The sequence below is a fragment of the Erythrolamprus reginae genome, chromosome 3 (assembly GCF_031021105.1).
Source record: "Erythrolamprus reginae isolate rEryReg1 chromosome 3, rEryReg1.hap1, whole genome shotgun sequence".
NCBI lineage: Eukaryota > Metazoa > Chordata > Lepidosauria > Squamata > Dipsadidae > Erythrolamprus > Erythrolamprus reginae.
Window position 1 is genome coordinate 103,339,576 of NC_091952.1, and position 19,912 is coordinate 103,359,487.

At 38.3% G+C, this 19,912-nt stretch overlaps 1 protein-coding gene across 1 annotated transcript in view; it reads left to right on the forward strand.

Moving 5' to 3' along the window:
• The window catches only part of HMCN1 (hemicentin 1), a 254,348-nt gene that overhangs the window by 189,275 nt on the left and 45,161 nt on the right, over positions 1–19,912 (forward strand). The window contains exons 74-87 of the mRNA XM_070749005.1: positions 633–760; positions 2,095–2,245; positions 5,197–5,318; positions 6,485–6,649; positions 8,215–8,322; positions 9,342–9,479; positions 10,576–10,710; positions 11,531–11,800; positions 12,514–12,695; positions 14,110–14,323; positions 15,940–16,074; positions 16,490–16,680; positions 17,738–17,819; positions 18,512–18,781. Coding sequence (XP_070605106.1) covers positions 633–760; positions 2,095–2,245; positions 5,197–5,318; positions 6,485–6,649; positions 8,215–8,322; positions 9,342–9,479; positions 10,576–10,710; positions 11,531–11,800; positions 12,514–12,695; positions 14,110–14,323; positions 15,940–16,074; positions 16,490–16,680; positions 17,738–17,819; positions 18,512–18,781 — 2,291 coding nt within the window. The remainder of the gene's footprint in view (positions 1–632; positions 761–2,094; positions 2,246–5,196; positions 5,319–6,484; positions 6,650–8,214; positions 8,323–9,341; positions 9,480–10,575; positions 10,711–11,530; positions 11,801–12,513; positions 12,696–14,109; positions 14,324–15,939; positions 16,075–16,489; positions 16,681–17,737; positions 17,820–18,511; positions 18,782–19,912) is intronic.

The window sequence follows — 19,912 nt, forward strand, 5'->3', positions numbered from 1 at the left end:
TCTCATTGGCTGAACTTGCTATATTCAAGTGGATAAAACAGAATTTTAAAACATATCTGATATCAAATTGTTGGGTGTGAATTTTACTAACTCTACAGCCTGGCAAGTATGTCTGTCTGATTATGTAACTTTCTCTATGTTCATGTAACCTAGTAAGAGTATAGAATTAATTTGCCATTATTTTCTTATGGAATGATTTTGACTAACCAATGTAATCTACACTGTTGCTATTTCACTTGATCCTTATTCCAAGTATTAACTCTATCTAACTACAGTATTAGCTTCTTTTTCTAAAATTCTCCAAGGTGACTTAGATATTCTGCCTGTTTTCTGCGGGTTTTGTGGATTCACGATATTGCCAACTCATATTTAAGCAAAACTTTCCCTGTTGTTACATTTATATGTTCAAAAATTTGTAAACTAAGTTTTGGGATAGTACAAAAGCAGAGTCGTCTTGTGAACCAATCACAAATATGTTTTCTGCTTCTTTCATTTACATGTTTTTAATATTGATTTTATAGTGGAGTCTCTAATGACACACAGGACTGTGTGTAAAAACGACTGTGTGAATAAGATTTTTTTTTTCTGTGTATGCATTGAGAATGTGTTAAATTCCTTGTATTTTACTTTAGATATTCATTATTAGAAAATGGATCCCTTTATATATATTCAACCCACGCTACTGACACTGGGAGATACCTTTGTATGGCAATCAATGTGGCTGGCACTGAGCGTAAGCGAATTGATCTTCAGGTCCATGGTAAATATGCCTTATTTTCAGACAAACAACTACCATAGGAGAAATTGAATAAGCTTAAAATAAGAATGTTTGACAGTACCCATATAATCCTGTTCTGCCGGGCTCTCTGGTAGGAGCCTCCCGAAAATTCAAGGGTACAGATTTCAGACACACACATGCTTGAAAATTTAAAACAATGTTCTTTATCACAAAATTCAAAATAAACTAAGCACTCTTTTTGTATTGCAAAGAGCACTTGTCCCAAAACAACCGTGTAGTCTGTACAATTTCCCTTAAGCAGTCATTAAGTACTTAGCTAGCAGCTATGAAGAAACTTCACACCCCTTCTTCTTCCAACGAAGTGAGACACACACACACACACACACACACACACACACACACACATGTTGCTCTGCTTTGGTTTCAAAGGTGTGAAAACAACAAACGAAGTCCAGAAAACAGCAACACATGATTCCTGAAGAACTGCGATCAGATACTTTTTCACAATGGCCAAACCCACACACTGCTATTTATAGCAGCAGCCCTAATTACTGGAGCCCCACCCAACCACAGGTGGCCTCATTTTCTCTTGTAATAATCCTTCAGTTGTTGTCTCCTATGCATCACTCTACGCATGCGTGGATGTGTCATTAATTCTTGTCCAGAATCCAAGGATGATACAGATGATTGATCTCCTCCTGGGCTGTCTGCCAATCTCCCCCTTCCCTGTCACTCATGCTTCCTTGGTCAGAGGAGGCTTCATCGGCAGATTCAATCGGGAGCAAAACAGGCCTGCGGCATGTGGATGTCTCCCCCACATCCACCTGCACATTCCTTGGGGCAGTAGCTGGGCAAGAGCTAACCACAACATAATCCTATTTTCTTTTCCATGCTGGACCATAACACAATAATCACTATTTACTGAAAGGATAAGAAAACCTCATTCATTGCCATCTATCTCTTAGTCTTGGTTTTTGTCTAGTTTATAATTTTTAAAAATCTATTTTAACATTTAACCAATTATTAATGAATTAATATTTAAATATTTAATTAATGTTGAATTAAATGTTTATTATTTTTATATATTTTAATTATTTTTCTTTTAGTTTTATAACCTATAAGCCATCCAAGTCACCATATAAGAGTGATGGGTGGCACAAAAATTAAATAAATAAACAAAAAACCCACACAAATTATTAGTTAGTTAATTAACTGGACATCTGAATTAAAATGAGTGAAGTCTAAATGAAACCCCCCACTATCCCTGATGATACATGAAATTTTGGGGAAGTTTTACTTGAGCTATATGATAAATTGTTCTATCCTTTAGACCAATGATTTTTTTTTCTTTTCAGTTCCTCCATATATTGCTCCAGGACCTGTCAATGTCACAGTATCTGTAAATACACAAACCGCACTAGCCTGTGAAACTACAGGTATTCCTAAGCCAACCATAACCTGGAAGAAGAATGGGCATGTTCTCAATTTGGATCAGAACTCATTCAGGTAAAAATGTGTTTTGATTTGTTTTATGAAAACAGAGCAGTTATCTCATGTTATGCTTTAAAAAGAACTCCTCCACCCATAACCTATTTTTTAAATATATAGAGGGTCTATCTGTACTTTCTGTTTGGTTCATTCATGGGGGATTCTTCTTAGCCACTTTGAGAAATTATCCCCTTGTTGTCCACCACATCCATAGTATTACAAAGCAATAGTTCATAATTCCTACATAAAATCTGTGAAAAATCCTTATATTACAATATAGCAATGTCTTTCTTTCTTTCTTTCTTTCTTTCTTTCTTTCTTTCTTTCTTTCTTTCTTTCTTTCTTTCTTCTTCCTGTAAAGTTCCCATGGCCATCGAGGGGAACTGATTCTTTTTGTTTGATTATGGTAGCATCAGAGCTATAGGGGGAGAAAAGAGGCAGAATTGTCTTAATTTTTGGAGAATGGAGACTTATAGTTTCCACAGGTTTTATGTAGAAATTAAATCACCTGTCACTTAACTCATGCAATTGCAATGAATGTTTCATAAATATTACTTTACTACTGCCTGTCCTAGGTTTTGGCAATATTCTCATTAACTGTCTTGTTAAACTGCCAACAGTCTTAACTTATTTTTTTTTAAAACATTATGAATGTGTGTGTTAACATCTCTCTCCTTGGGTGCCAAAATCAAATACTATAAATTAACAGATCCTGCTTCTATTTCTTTGTTTGAATCCTAAACAAGCTGCTCTTGCTTGGATAAATTGATATAACTGAGAAAAGTATGGGACTTTCTTTTCTTCTTGCTGGAAATACTTGGAAAGTATTTGTTGGATATAGTAGTGGGATACTACATGAATGGTCTGGTGCGCAGTCCCAGTTGGAAAAATGGAGATGTGCAGGCATCATCACGTTCCTGATGCATCCATGCCCACGTGAGATTCAACTTCTGCGCATGCGCAGGAAGCAAAATCTCATGCGAGGATGCTTATGTGTGCAGGATTTTGCTGATTGTCAGTGGTTTTTTGCTTCTGCACATGTGGGGAAGCAAAGAAAATTCAACCCTGAGAAGACGGAGTGGCTGTGGGTCTTGCCTCCCAAGGACAATTCCATCTGTCTGTCCATTACTCTGGGGGGGAATTATTGACCCCCTCAGAGAGGGTCCGCAACTTGGGTGTCCTCCTCGATCCACAGCTCACATTAGAGCACCATCTTTCAGCTGTGGTGAGGAGGGCGTTTGCCTAGGTTTGCCTGGTGCACCAGTTGCGGGCCTATTTGGACCGGAGGTCACTGCTCACAGTCACTCTTGCCCTCATCACCTCGAGGTTTGACTATTGAAATGCTCTCTATGTGGGGCTACCTTTGAAAAGTGTTCGAAAACTTCAGATCGTGCAGAATGCGGCCGCCAGAGCTATTGTGGGGCTTCCAAGATCTGCCCACATTTCACCAACACTCTGCATCCTGCAATGGTTGCCGATCAGTTTCCAGTCACAATTCAAAGTGTTAGTAATGACCTATAAAGCCCTACATGGCATCAGACCAGAATACCTCCGGGACTGCCTTCTGCCACCCGAATCCCAGCAGCCAATCAGGTCCCACAGAGTTGGCCTTCTCCGGGTCCCATCAACTAAACAATGCCATTTGGTGGGACCCAGGGGAAGAGCCTTCTCTGTGGCAACCCCGGCCCTCTGGAATCAACTCCCCCCGGAGATTCGAATTGCCCCACCCTTCCCGCCTTCTGCAAGATGATGTCACCAGGCATGGTGGGAATAACTATCTCTTCCCCCACCACCACCTTTTTTCCTGACTGTACTATATGAGAATGATGTGATTGTGCAGTAATGATTGCTTTTAATACTATGGGTTTTAAATCTCGTTTTAAACTCCATTGGATTTGTATTTTATGTATTGTATTGTTGTTGTTGTGAGCTGCCCCGAATCTTCAGAGAGGGGTGACATACAAATCTAATAAATCTTAAATCTTAAAACACCAAAAATTGGTGAAATCTTGCACGTATGAGCACCCTTGTGTAAGATTTTGCTTCCTGCACATGTACAGAAGCCAAGTCTAGTGCCAGCGTGCACACAAACTCCGGACATGCCCACGCCCATCACCAGGAGCGCACTGGAAGCACCGGCATCAGGCAGCCCTTCACTAGACATACTTTAGGTGGAGTAGGATGTTCTTCAAGAAGGAAAGCCTTCTGAAAGAGCAGCTGTTGGGTTGAAGTCCAGTAGGAGGTGGAAATAAATCAGCATTCAGCCATCCAATTAACATTTAAAATAAAAAGTGAAATTTCAAAAAATGAAATTTAAAAGTCCCAGGCTTCTTTACCAAGATGCCTGCAGGTCAGGAGAGATGAAAGGTCCATGATTTTTCAGCTACAAGGAGTTGCAATCATCTAATTTCTCCCATCAAATCCAGGAAGCAAGCTCTAGTATTGAATACAGCAGATTGTGTGTAAGAGAAAGAAAGGCTCTCACCCTGTAGTAACCACTGAGGGGGGAGAGAAGGAAAATCACCTCTCATCATCTACTTCAGTATGATGACAATTTATTTTATTTCCATCTTCACCAGGAGAAGCTACACAGGGTTTCGCCAGTTGCCTGCAACCAGGTTGAAAAACAGAATTAGGATAAAAGCCCTTTTTGCTTCTTGTTTTTCACAATTTATTAGAAGAACAAAACTTTCATTAATTATGTGTTAGGCAACAGCAATTTGATTCTGAAGTGACTGTCTGCAAGTCAAGTATCCAAACCTAGCATCTCAGTTTGATTCACACACATACACACAAATAAATTGGTGGGAATCTATGTTTCCCTCAAGCAAAAAAATCTTTAAAATGATAATATCTAAAATCCATGTCTCCACTGCCTTTTTTTTTTTGTTAACCTCAGTATCTAAATTTTATCTCTTGGGACAAACACTGTGTTGAACTGCATGACTTCTTTTTGTGCTTTCTTCTAGGCTTTTGTCTTCAGGGTCACTAGTGATCCTTTCTCCTACTGTAGAAGATTCTGCACTCTATGAATGTATAGTAACCAACGAAGCTGGTGAAGATCAAAGGACCATTAGTCTCATGGTAGAAGGTGAAATACTAACATTGGAATATGTTCTTGTAAAATGTAAAGCTGATCTACCAGGATGTTTTGAAAAGAGAATTTTATTTTAATGATGAAAATCATATTTCAAAACAAAATTAAAAAAAATACAGAAAAGGAAAAGCAAGGTGGGTTCCTCCCGGTTTGGACCAGTTCTATAGAACTGGTAGAGACCTGCTAGTGATGTCACAATGACGTCATGGAACCAGATAGGTCGGTGCCAGGCCATGGGCACCGACATGTTTTTAAATCCGATGTTCTTTTTGAACATAGCAGATTCAAGCTGCACAAGTCTTTTGGGTTTTTTTTACAAATTTGTCCTTGAATATCCAGATGACCCATTCTACCTTGGAGTTTTGAAGACCCAGCACTTCAGGTGAGTGCTGGGGAATGCTGAGAATTGGTTGTCTGCATCTAGTGGAACATTTTTTTGATGAATGTCTCAAACATTACATGTGCAATGAATGTTTTTAACTCTATGTACTGGTTTAGAACAGCCATTCAGACTCGTCAAGAATTAAGGAGCATACAGCAGAGATCCTAGCAAGTAAAGAGTAAATAATCACACCTGCTGAGTCACATGACCAAGAAGCCACTCCTACACAGTCACATGGCCATCAAGCTATTCCCACCCAGTCACATGAGTGTCAAGCCACTCCTACAAATTAGGCCACGCCCACAAAATTAAGCCACACCCACAGAGTGGTAGTTTTAAAAAATGGAACCCAGCCCTGAGGAAAGGTGAGGATTGTTAAATTAAAAGATGTCAATGCTGGATTCTGGGATTTGAAAATTCATTCTGCTGCAAATCTTTCATTTTACAGAGAATGAAAACACATCCAATCAATATAATTCCATAAGACATTGTATGGTAGATCTTTGCATTATTTTAATATCTGCTTTGTTTGTATCATATATTTCAGTCCTTCATCCATTCCATAAAATATTTTTTTAATCATCTCGCAGTTTAAAAAAGAAGCAAGGAGATCCATCTGCTTTTCTGTTCATGTAGAAACTATAAGCTTATTCAAATGTGAATACGTTAGTATTATAATATGGTATATTCTTTAGTGTTCTGGCAGTTGAAGGTCATTCAAGGAGACATCATCACAATATGGATGATTAATACCAATATTTCTCTTCATTTACTTTAGTGCCACCATCCATAGCAGATGAAGTTACAGATCTATTAATAACCAAGTCATCTCCCATAATCATCCCCTGCACAGCATCAGGTGTTCCAGTGCCTTCAATCCTTTGGACTAAAAATGGAATAAAGCTTCCTTCTCGAGGAAATGGCTTTAGAATTCTGTCTTCAGGTTGGGCATGCTGTGAAAACAGTACAGTGATACCTCGTCTTACAAACACCTCGTCATACAAACTTTTCGAGATACAAACCCGGGGTTTAAGATTTTTTTTGCCTCTTCTTACAAACTATTTTCACCTTACAAACTCACTGCTGCCGCTTGGATGCCCTGCTGCCAGACTTCTGTTGCCAGTGAAGCACCTGTTTTTGCACTGCTGGGATTCCCTTGAGGTTCCCCTCCATGGGAAACCCCACCTCCAGACTTCCATGTTTTTGTGATGCTGCAGGGGAATCCCAGCAGGGGAATCCCAGCAGTGCAAAATGGGTGCTTCGCTGGCAACAGAAGTCCAGAGGTGGGGTTTCCCATGGAGGGGAGCCTCAGGGGAATCCCAGCAGCACAAAAAATGGGCACTTCAACTGGCAAAAGGAGTGAATTTTGGGCTTGCACACATTAATCGCTTTTCCATTGATTCCTATGGGAAACATTGTTTCATCTTACAAATGTTTCACCTTAAGAACCTCCTCCCGGAACCAATTAAGTTTGTAAGACAAGGTATCACTGTATATAGCAGAACAGAAATGTGTTGTGATGGTGATGGGTGTGTGTGTTGTAATGGGAAAAAAATGTTGAGGAAAGCAGAGAGTTAAAAGTTTTGCCATTCTTGCCTGCTGCGTGAAATTGGGTGTTTTCTCAGAGACATATTTCACTGCAACAATAGGTAAGCTCTTAATACAGTGGTACCTCTACCTAAGAACGCCTCTACTTACAAACTTTTCTAGATAAGAATCGGGTATTCAAGATTTTTTTTACCTCTTCTGAAGAACCATTTTCCACTTACAAACCCGAGCCTCCTAGACTGTAACCGGAAAAGGCAGGGAGAAGTCTCCATGGGTCCTCTCTAGAAATCTCCTGGGAGGAAACAGGGCCAGAAAAAGTGGGGAGAAGCCTTCATGGGACCTCTCTAGGAATTTTGTGGGAGGAAACAGGGCCAGAAAAGGAGGGTAGAAGCTTCCATGAGGCCTCTCTAGGAATGTACTGGGAGGAAAAAGGACCTCCACCCTCCCTGTGTTTTCTCCAATCGCACATATTATTTGCTTTTACATTGATTCCTATGGGAAAAAATGCTTCTTCTTACAAACTTTTCTACTAAGAACCTGGTCACACAGCAAATTGAGTTTGTAAATAGAGGTACCACTGTATATCCAATCATTGCCAGTCTGTGATGATCCTCATCTTGGAATTATGATACTTTATGCTGTTCCATTTAGATGTGATGTAGTGTAAAATCTTTCAATTTGGATGTAATGCAGAATAGAGAAGATTAAAAGAACATCAATCTTCTATTTCATTTTTCAGATAATAATAATAATAATAATAATAATAATAATAATAATAATAATAATAATTTATTAGATTTGTATGCTGCCCCTCTCCGAGGACTCGGAGTAGCACTGATTTAGGAAGCTTCCACTACTTTTATTTTTCCTAGAATTGTATTGAAACTGCCTGAGAATTGCCAATGATCACTAATCACTTTTTATCATAATCAATGGAAGTCTCTCATTTCTTCTCTTTAGGTGCTATTGATATAAGTGCTGCTCAATTAGACCATGCAGGAAAATATACTTGCACTGCATGGAATTCTGCTGGCTCAGCCTATAAACACATCACTCTTCATGTTCAGGGTGAGGTGGGAATTTGTATGTTTCTTATCTTAGTTATAGACTTTTTTTCCATACAACCATAAATCTAAGAGCTTTCAACACATTCAGAACAGAACCTAGCAGATCTGTACTACCAAAATGCAAGGGTATTCTTTATTTCTTCCATGTAAAAAATCAACAAAGTTTATACATCAGCATATCATAGATATTCCACCAGACTTGAAATTTTGGGCTTACATAGCCTAGAACTTTGTCACTTTTGATCTGATCTAAATGTAGTTCACAAAATCATTTACCACAATGTCCTACCTGTTAATGGTTTCTTCAGCTTCAACCACATAAACTGTTCCAAACTCAACTGCAGAAATAACATAAACTGTTCCAAACTCAACTGCAGAAATTACAACTTCAGCAACAGAGTAATCAATGCATAGAATGCACTATCTGACTCTGTGGTTTCATCCCCAAGCCCCCAAAACTTTAACCTTAGACTATCTACAGTCACCCCATTCCTAAGAGGTCTGTAAGGGTCATGCATAAGCGCACCATTGTACCTACCGTCCCTGCCCTACTGTCCTATTGCCTAATTTACCCGTACCTACTTTGCTAATGTTTATGTTTATACCAATACCTACTATCTTGTATATGCTTGACAAATAAATAAAATTTAAAAAAAATCTTAATTATTTCCCCCCTGATTTACAGCTTTCTATATTACAAAGGAAAATTCTTCCATCTAAAATATTGTGATTAAATTTTTCAGATCTGCTCTTAGCTTATAATTTTAAATTAATTAGTTAATTAAATAATTAATTTTAAGCTAGTTTTAACTTAATTTTAAACCCTTGAAATCTTGGGGGGGGGAGTTTTATGTTGCTAGTTGTGGAATGTTGGGTAGTTAGGTTTTGCAATTTATAGTTTAATGGTTTTAGTCTGATAGAAGCACACACAACATTTATTTTTTAAACTCTGAAAATGATTTATATAAGGAGGGGGTTTTTTTAGATCATTAACTAGCTCCTTTTTTGTGTTCCTGTTAGAACCACCAACAATACAAGTGCAACCTGGAGCATTAGATGTTATTCTGAACAATCCAGTTCTCCTGCCCTGTGAAGTATTAGGCACACCTCATCCTGTAATATCATGGCAGAAGGAAGGGGTCAGTGTTATTACAACAGGTATTTTGTTTTAATCATAATTTTCAATTCCCTTCAGAGCAATGACAAACATGTAATTGAAAGGGAATCTGTACTACATTCTGTATTACTACAACATGTGATAAGTAACTTTGCTGACCAAAGGAATTTCTGTAAATTTAGTCATATTTTGAGTTCCTTCGCTATCTTGCCACCATTGAAAACAAACCATCAGTTTACCAGAATGTTATCTGCTAATCTATCCAGGGGTATCTATGTACAGTTTGGTTAGCTATATCTATATTAGTGATAGTGAACCTTTTTTTTCCTTGGGGTGCCGAAAGAATATGGGCGTGTGCTATCGTGAATACGCGAGTGCTGACACCCATAATTCAATGCCTGGGGAGGGTGAAAATAGCTTCCCTCCCCCCAGAGGCTCCATGGAGTCCAGAAACAGCCTGTTTCCCAACTTCTGGTGGGCCCAATAGGCTAGTGTTTCACCCTCCCCAGGCACCAAAGGCTTCCCTGAAGCCAGGGGGAGGGTAAAAACACCCTCCCCCATCCCCCCCGAGGCTCTCTGGAAGCCAAAAATGTCCTCCCAGAGCCTCTGTGCAAGCCAAAAATCAGCTGGCCAGTACACACGTGCATGATGGAGCTGAGCTAGGGCAACTGCTCATGTGCCAGCAGATATGGTTCTGCGTGCCACCTGTGGCACCCATGCCATAGGTTCGCCATCACTCATCTATATCATCTATCTATCTATCTATCTATCTATCTATCTATCTATCTATCTATCTATCTATCTATCTATCTATCTATCTATCATCTATCTATCTATCTATCTATCTATCTATCTATCTATTTATCTACCGTATCTATCTATCTATCTATCTATCTATCTATCTATCTATCTATCTATCTATCTATCTATCTATCTATCTATCATATATCATCTATCAATCCATCATCTATCTATCATCTATCTATCTATCTATCTATCTATCTATCTATCTATCTATCTATCTATCATCAATATAAGATTCAAAATTTAGTTCCTTCTCTGATTCCTCATATATCCTGTTTAGGATTTAATCTAATCCTTTTTTCTGACTTATCTAGAACACTCTATGTATTTTAGGAAATAGGTACACGATGCTTCCCAATGGCAATCTTCAGATTGCTGAAGCTGCAATTGAAGATGCTGGAACTTACATGTGCGTTGCTCAGAATCCAGCAGGCACTGCCCTTGGGAAGATCAAATTAAAAGTTCAAGGTAAGTTTTGTACACAGCCAACAACTTTGTTGTTTGATGCCACCATAGAAAACATTAGACGCAATGTGAAGGTGCTTTTCACTGAACCTTGGTTAGAAACTGTTCCAAAGAGATGTATCATTTTAGTAGCTGATGTAGGTAATGGGGAAGGGGGGGTATCTAAAGCATCATTTATGTGTAATCGCACAGAATAGGCTACTAATCCAATATTTACTCTCAGCTGGATACCAGGCCAAGGAAATCTTTAAACATGGGGACTTATACTACAGGATCTCTAACTTATTCCTTAAAAACATCAGATATTTAAAATGGTTTGCCAGGAATAAAATGACATTTCAAATAGGTCAATTTGAAGGAAAATGTATACACAAAAAAGTATACAGCAATGGTGAAATCCAATTTTTTAAAATTACTGGTTCTGTAGGTGTGGCTTGATGGGCATGGTGTGGCTTGGTGGGCGTGGCTTGGGCATGGCAGGGGAAGGAAATTGCAAAATCTGCATTCCCACCCCCACCAGGAGAAGAATACTGCAAAAATCCCTATTCCCTCCGCATCCTGGGTGAAAGTTATTGCAAAATCTCCATTCCCACCCATTCAGCCAGCCAAAGATATTATTTGCTGATTTTCTGAACTACTCAAAATTTCCACTACTGGTTCTCCGAACTATTCAAAATTTCCACTACCAGTTCTCCAGAACCTGTCAGAACCTGCTGAATTTCGCCCCTGGTATACAGTATATATACTTGTATATATGTAAAGTTGTTTAGGGTTTGAGGGGTTTTTTTCCCAACAGAAATTCAATTGAGCAATGACTTTTCAGTCCCTCCAGTTATCAAACCACATCCCAGAGAATATGTGGTGGTTGTGGATAAACCCATCACCCTGTTGTGTGAAGCTGAAGGCTACCCATCTCCTGTGATTGCCTGGCAAAAAAATGAGCATATAATCACAGAGTCCATGAGGCAAAGGGTTCTCAGCACAGGAGGACTGCAGATTGCCTTTGTTCAGCCTACGGATACTGGACATTATACTTGCAATGCTACTAATGTGGCTGGATCTAGCAATTCCAGTATAGAACTCACCGTCCTTGGTAAGTAAAATTTAAACCTGGGAAACTTGAATTTATCATGATAATGATAATGGCTTAAGTGTATTAATCTTACCCTGAAAATAATGAATAATGGAATTATTTAATTATTTATTATAAAAGGGGAGAATTCTTTATTTGTGGCAGTATTGAACATTGAACATTGAAGAAGTCAAATGACTGGCTAGCTTTTAATTTTTCATTCCACAGGTAAACATATAACTATCACTTTAATGATAATGTTGATGATGATGATAATGATAATGGCTTAAGAGTATTAATCTTACCCTGAAAATAATGAATAATGGAATTATTTAATTATTTATTATAAAAGGGGAGAATTCTTTATTTGTGGCAGTATACTAAATGTGACCTCTGAATACTGGATACTGATGAACTCAAGTTCCCAAATTTCCCTATTAAAATTACATTTTTCCAGTGTTGTTATAGCCAGTATTCTACAGAAATATGAGAGAAGCTATCTTTTAGCCTTCTTTAGCCATCCAGAACGTTTAGCCAGCATTTCCAACAGTTTTGCTTTCTTCAAATTAAACAAATTATTCTCAGTCACCATCTGTGCAAATATCTACTAAATGATGTTGAAAACTCTTTTGTGATGATACATGTTCACATCCATATGCATACAGTACAGTATACAAAATGCCTAATTTTAATAAAAGCAATATATTTGTTTGTAAAAAAAATACTTCTCACAGTTCCACCAAAGATCCATGCAGCTGAGAACCACTATACGGTTGTTGAAAATTCACAAGCAGTTCTGTCTTGTGTTGCTGATGGAATGCCAGCACCATCGGTGACCTGGAAGAAAGATGACACAAGCCCTTTAGCTAAGCACAGATCTGTACCATATAAAGACTTCATTATAGAGAATGCTAAGGTAAGCCTCAGTTAAACTACTTTATAATGTCTTGGTAAGGTCACACTTGGAATACTGGATCCAGCTTTAGCCACCATGATATAAAAAGGATTTTGAGACTCTAGAAAAGAGTGCAGAGAAGAGCAACAAAGATGATTAGGAGACTGGAGGCTAAAACGTATAAAGAATGGTTGCTGGGACTAGGTATGTCTAGTTTGATTAAAAGAAGGACTAGCAGTAATATGATAGCAGTGTTCCATTATCTCAAAGGCTGCCACAAAGAATGGATAGCCATTTGTCTGAAATGGTATAGGGCAGTGATGGTGAACCTTTTTTTCCTTGGGTGCTGAAAGAGGGTGCATGCGTGCTATCGCACATGCGTGAGTGCCCACACCCAGAACTCAATGCCTGGGGAGGGCGAAAACAGTTCCCCCACCTCCCGGAGGCCCTCTGGAGGCCAGAAATGGCCTGTTTCCCAACTTCTGGTGGACCCAGTAGGCTCATATTTTGCCCTCCCCCAGGCTCCAAAGGTTTCCCTAGAGCTATGGGAGGGTAAAAATGCCGTTCCCCTTCCCCTCAGAGACTCTCTGGAAGCCAAAAATGCCCTTCGAGAGCCTCTGTGCAAGCCAAAAATCAGCTGGCCCACACACACATGCATGTTGGAGTTGAGCTAGGGCAGGGTTAGGCAAAGTTGGCTCTTCTATGACTTGTGGACTTCAACTTCCCGAATTTCTGAGACAATCATGCTAGCTAAGAAATTCTGGGAGTTGAAGTCCACATGTCATAGAAGAGCCAACTTTGCCTACCCCTGAGCTAGGGCAATGACTCACATGCCAGCAGATATGGCTCCGCATGCCACCTGCGGCACCCATGCCATAGGTTCACCATCACTGGTATAGGGTTTTCTGCCTAGAGTAGAAGACCTCCAAGATCCCCTATAACTCTGTTTTTCTATTCTAAACAGCATGCTTAGGAAAGATAGGAATGAGGATCAGAACTTCCTTTATTGTCTTGGCCATCAAAGTTGTACAGAACTAAATATATCCTTTCTTCAATGGATAACTTTATAAGGCAGAGGGTGATAACGGGGAAAATTAACATGCATTGAAAAAAATGATTGAAAGCAAATAGTTAGCAGCTTTATTTATCTATGGCAACTGAACTTTCTTGTTTTGTTCTTTGAAGACATTTCACTTCTCACCCAAGACGCTTCTTCACCTCTGACAGGATAGTGGGGAATGGAAGGTTTTCTATCCCTGGCATATAGCTGGTCATTTGCATCCTTGATGATTCAAATCCGCCTACCATTATTATTAAAATAGCTTCTGAGGTTCTCCGCTTAGTATACAAATAGCTGTTATAAATATATATTTTGATTTTGATTTTTTGCTTAATATGTTCTATGAATATAAAATTATTTTCCTTCTCTATTTAGCCGGAAGATTCTGGGAGCTACACCTGTATTGCTAGCAATGTGGCTGGTGAAGACACCCATACTGTCAGTTTAACAGTTTATGTGCTCCCAGCTTTTACTGAACTCCCTGGAGATATAGCTTTAAACAAAGGAGAACAATTGCAATTAACTTGTAAAGCAACAGGAGTCCCTGTACCCAACATTAAATGGACATTTAACAATAATATTATACCAGGTGAGTTAATCCAGCAAACTATAGTAAATGTTAACCTGTGAAATTGGATGTAGAGCATGTTCTTTCAGATTGAAAATCATCCCCTCCAGCAAGCACACACAATGTAAAGATAGCCTTTGGATTTCTTTTTACCATCTGCAAATCTGAAATACACTGTATAGAATGTACATGTAATTGCACAAGAGCACATTCAACCAATTCAATTTAACCAACTCAACTCAACCTGGCCAATAACAAAGTACAAAGGATGTGGGAGGTAAATCAGAATTTAATTTCTATTCTGATCCTTCCTCCTTCCTTCCTTCCTTCCCTCCCTCCTACCCTCCTTCTTTCTTTCTTTCTTTCTTTCTTTCTTTCTTTCTTTCTTTTTCTTTCTTTCTTTTTCTTTCTTTCTTTCTCTCTTTCTCTCTCTCTTCCCTTCTTTTCCTTTCCTTTCCTTCCCTTCCCTTTCTTTCCTTGGTGAGCAATGTCATTTGCAAAATAAGATTAAGATTTATTAGATTTGTATGCCACCCCTCTCCGAAAATAAGTTGTCTTGGTGACCTAAGGAGGAAACCCATGAGAAATCCCTAGTGCCCTTAAACAAACATTTATTTCTGGTATTGATAGAAGATAATATTTGCAGCTCAGATTTGAACTGTGGGGTCCTTGGTGCTTTGAGCTTAGCCTTTTAGAAGTTTTATTACAGGGTCATACGCCTTGTTTGCCTATATTATTTTTTAGGTTTAATCTGTAGCTTTGGGACTAGAGAAACACATTTCTTTTACTTTAATCTACAGCTATAAAAAGTATTACTAAAACATCAAATACCTATCAAATACTTAAAGCCATTAAATGCTGGCTTAACTCTAACTACCAAATTCCTTAGTTTCCTAAATATGGTTTTGTTTAGAGGCATATTTGACTAGAAGCTGAAAAACAATCAGCAGAAAGTTCCATAATAAAACATTTACAAGTAATCCTCCACTTACAACCATTTGTTTAGTGACCATTTGAAAATATGACATCACTGAAAAAGTGACTGACGACTGTTTTTCATACTTACAACTCTTGCAACATTCCTATGGTCATGTGATCAACATTTGGATGCTTGGCGAATAGCATATATTTATGACAGTTGCAACATCCCAGGATCATGTGGTCATCTTTTGTCACCTTCTGACAAGCAGTCAGTGGGGAAGCCATATTCACTTAACAACCATGTTCCTAATTTAACAACTGCAGCGATTCCCTTAACAGTTGGGCTAAGAAAGGAAATACAGTACCTCATAAAATGGGGGGAAACTCACTTAAAAACTATCTTGCTTAGCAACAGACATTTTGGGCTCCATTGTGGTTGTAAGTTCGGGACTAGCTCAGTAGTGGGTTTCTCTTACCTATGCTACTGGTTAGGGTATGGGACCGCATCACTAGCTACATTATGAGCGGAACATGAGACAAGAAGACAATATGGCTTCCCATTTGTCTCTACATTTTGTGCTTTGCTTTTTACTGCAAAGCAAAGTCAATTATAGGAAATAGTCACTATGTCTTTAAAACATCTTTTAATGAATAAAATAAATTTAGAAGATTTTTTAATTTATGTTGATTTTTCCCCACTTCTCTTGTTCGGCTAGCCCAATATGATGGAGTAAATGGATTGAGTAAACTTGTTATTGAAAGAGTGTCTAAGGAGGATTCAGGAACCTATGTGTGTATGGCAGAAAACCTAGTTGGTTCTATCAAGGCTCTTGGATCTGTATATGTGAAAGGTGTGTATTGCTAATAGATTTTGGCCTTGTTTCACAATTTTCTGCTTTCATATTACATCTAACTACAATATAATGCATGGCAAGGAGGAATAACGGCAATAAAAATATTCACCTTACAAAAATAAAGCATTTCATTATGATTGATAGGTAGAATGAAAATGTATGTTTCTGATTTGGGTTAAAATAAAATTGGGTACATATTGTAATTAGCAAATTGTTTTACTATGCAAATGATGCAGTGCAAAAATAGTAGAAATGCCTAGAAAAATATGATGGCTAAATCTCATGGGTTATGACATATATTTATGGGTCATGTTTCAGATCCCCGTAATGTTTCCTCAATATTGTGGGTTTCAAGTTTCTTCAGATTTTTATTTTCTACTTAATTGATTATACTTATTATTTTGAAATTCAGAACCTCCGGTATTCATGGGAGATTATCATTCCAGTTGGATCGAACCCTTGGGTGGCAATGCCATTCTCAACTGTGAAGTCACAGGAGACCCTCCTCCAACTATTCAGTGGAGTAGAAAAGGAGTTGGCACTTTGATCAGCAATCGAATCAGACAACTTAGCAATGGATCCCTTGCCATCTATGGCACAGTAGTGAGTTAGCTCTGAACTAATGCAACAATTGGATTTAATTAAAAATGATAGTATCCATCTTCTACCAGCAAGATGTCTTGCTACGATTATTCCATTTATCTTTATGCTTCTATTAAGCAATATAAATACAACTTGAACTTTTACAGATGCTCTTTTTCTTTTCTCTTTTCTATATATTGTATTCTAAAATATTTTTGCTTGCATGTAATGTGTATGGTTCCCGATTTTCCTAACCTTTCCTAGATACAACAGAATTACAACTTCCAATGCAGGTCAAAAGATAAGAATTATGGCCTGGAAATATGGAAGTCATATTTACAGCACATATAGAGAGAATTCCCAAAGAGCATAGCATTACAAATATCTTTATTTTATTTCTAAGCTATCAGGCTACCCTTCCATATTGGCACGCTGCAGGGATGGATTCCACTTACCTTCGCCACCAGTTTGCATCACAATGTTTTTTATGTGTGTGCTCTGCTCATGTACACACGCACATTCCTTCATGCAATTTTACATCTGCTCATGCTCTGTAGCTAGAATCAGCCCGAAACATAGCTGAGGAATAAAGCTCATTGTAGACCTGGGGGCAGGTGGGAGGGCCCTTTTACAACCTGCAGAATAGAAAAATACTTCAAAAGAGTAAAAAATGTTTTTAAAAATCATAAAAAAGATGGCGGTGCCCATTGATCAGTACCGGTCAATCCAGTTCAGTGGCATCACCAGCAGGTCACTACTGGTTCAGGTGATCCAGTCCAAACCAGGAGGAACCCTCCCCTGGCACACTGTAAAACAATCTTGCCTGAACTACAGATTCCTAAAGTTTCTAGTCAACATATCCATTGGAAATTGGATCATATGTAAACATGTAGTTTTCTTTTAATAAAATCCACACACTAAAAAAAAAAGTTATTTAAAATAATGTATATCATATCATTAAATTAACAATATTTACCTACAATAAATAATTTCACTTAAATTCTGCAGATTCATAAGATCTTGTTTAATATAGTCAGTCCCAGTTGGAACAATCATTTGTGGGTTTTTGTCCCCCCAGAATGAAGATGCTGCAGAATATATATGTATAGCTGCAAATGATGCTGGTGTGGTTGAACATCGTGTCTCTCTTACATTACATAGTAAGTTAATATACCTTAAGATGTTCAAATACTTGTTTGGAACACTTGAAAAATCCTTTTCAATTTTGTGCTGAGTAGGAGTCTGTATGCCCATCCCTGAATATTATGTCAAGAATCATGAATGACAAGCAAATGATAAGCCGTGTATGTCTTTCTCAGCCAAATATTTTCTTTTATAGGTGAATAGTTTGAACAGTGGGTTGCACTTCATTAGTACAAATTTCATCTTCAGGACTATTTTTCTATCATTCTCCTGTTAAAGTTTTCTCTTTCTTTCCTGATTTAGCCACACTTTATTTCATTTGTTTCCTGTTGGTAAAAGCAAAAATTACCTTCCAATATTCCATAATTTGCTGTTGAACATTTTGCAAAATAATCCCTGGAGGCTTTTGAGGCATAAAAAGGTTACAGATGCCAGCTATGGATTACCCATCCCTTACTCACAGTCTCTCACTTACCTTAGGTTGGATTTGATATAATAGCAAAGATGCCACTTATGGCCATTAAGAAATGAAAACAGGTCAGTAAATGAAAATGTGTAAACTACAGAGCTATTTAAATAAGAAAAATGGAAATAGTGCTGTATTATAACATTGAACAGATTATGGAGAAGTGTTAAAAAGGAGCGAGCTCTACTTTTACTGATTTATCACAGACTCCCAGCCAACCCAGGAATATTTTGTTTCTCTTAGGTGCGCCTGTTATTAAAACTGAGCCAGGAGAGATCATTGTTGATGCTGGAACCACAGCAATGCTGAACTGCCAAGCAGAAGGAGAACCTCATCCAACTATTGAATGGTCTCGTCAAGGCTGGCCTATTCTGAATCAAGACCGAATGACTGTTTTGACGAATGGCTCTCTGCGTATTGCAGTGGCTCGTAAAGAGGATACTTCTGAATATGAATGTGTAGCTAGAAATCTCATGGGTTCTGTCCTTGTCAAAGCGCCATTCATTGTACAGGGTTAGTGTTGAGGCTTTGTAGTTAATCAATCTGCATTTTCAAGTAAAAAAGAAATCAAGATATGTCACTACTATATTTATACTTATAGCTCTTACTTACTAAAGTTGTCTACTGAGACATACTCCTGTCAAAAGAGAGAACTGTTGCTGTGCTTTTAGAAATTATATTAATTGAAACCTGAAAATCTCCTATAAGATCTAAATTTGTACTTACTGGAAAAGATTAATTTTACATCTCTGCATCACTTTTTAAATTTAAGTTTTATGGGAAGTAAAGAGTGATGGGTTCCTATGGGAACGGTCCGGAACACAGTTCCGGTAGCAAAATTTGGAGCTCCACCCCAGAGCACCCAATTTGCACTGAAAGATGTTGAAACAAAATGCATAAGTCACGCCCACGGCATGGTAGTAAAACGTTTGGTAGCCCAACACTGGAAGTAAGGGAAGGCAGATTTTTTAAAAATATATCTGTACATATGCTAGACGCAGAGGTTCTACAAGCTGTCCTCAGTTATTCTCAAGGTATGGTTTCTAAGGACAAGCCATTCTTCTTTGTGCATCCTTTAGAAACAAATTATTGGGGTTTAAGACTAAAGTGTGAAGAATAAAACTGAACAATTCAGCAATTTTTATTAAAGCAAAGTGTACCTCAATTATTAGAAGCCTGAGAAACAGAATAATGTTGGTTTAAGGGCTGAATCCTTCAAAATGATTCTTCCCTTTCTTTGATGGCATTGAGTTCAGCTGATACTTAAGGTTCCAATGCTTTCCCTAGAAGTAGAAAAAAACTGGACTTGGAGCCAGATCTTTGGTATGGTTGCTCCAGTAGTGGGTTCTAAAACCCTTTACTATTGGTTCACGTGCATATGCATGTGACACTTCTGCTCATGTGCAGAAGTGTCCCAGGGCAGTGGGCGGAGCCTCCCACCGCTGGTGCTGTCAATTCTAAGAACCGGTCTAAACCAGGAGCAGCCCACTGCTGGATTGCTCCAATGCTGTAGAACAGATTTGCAGATATTCCGGCCTTTTGAAGGTTAGTAGTGAACCAGGCTGCCAGTTATTACTGTGTCATATTGTGATCTGTTAACACTCAAAGTAGTAAAAGATGAAATAAAGAAGTAGATGTCAGATT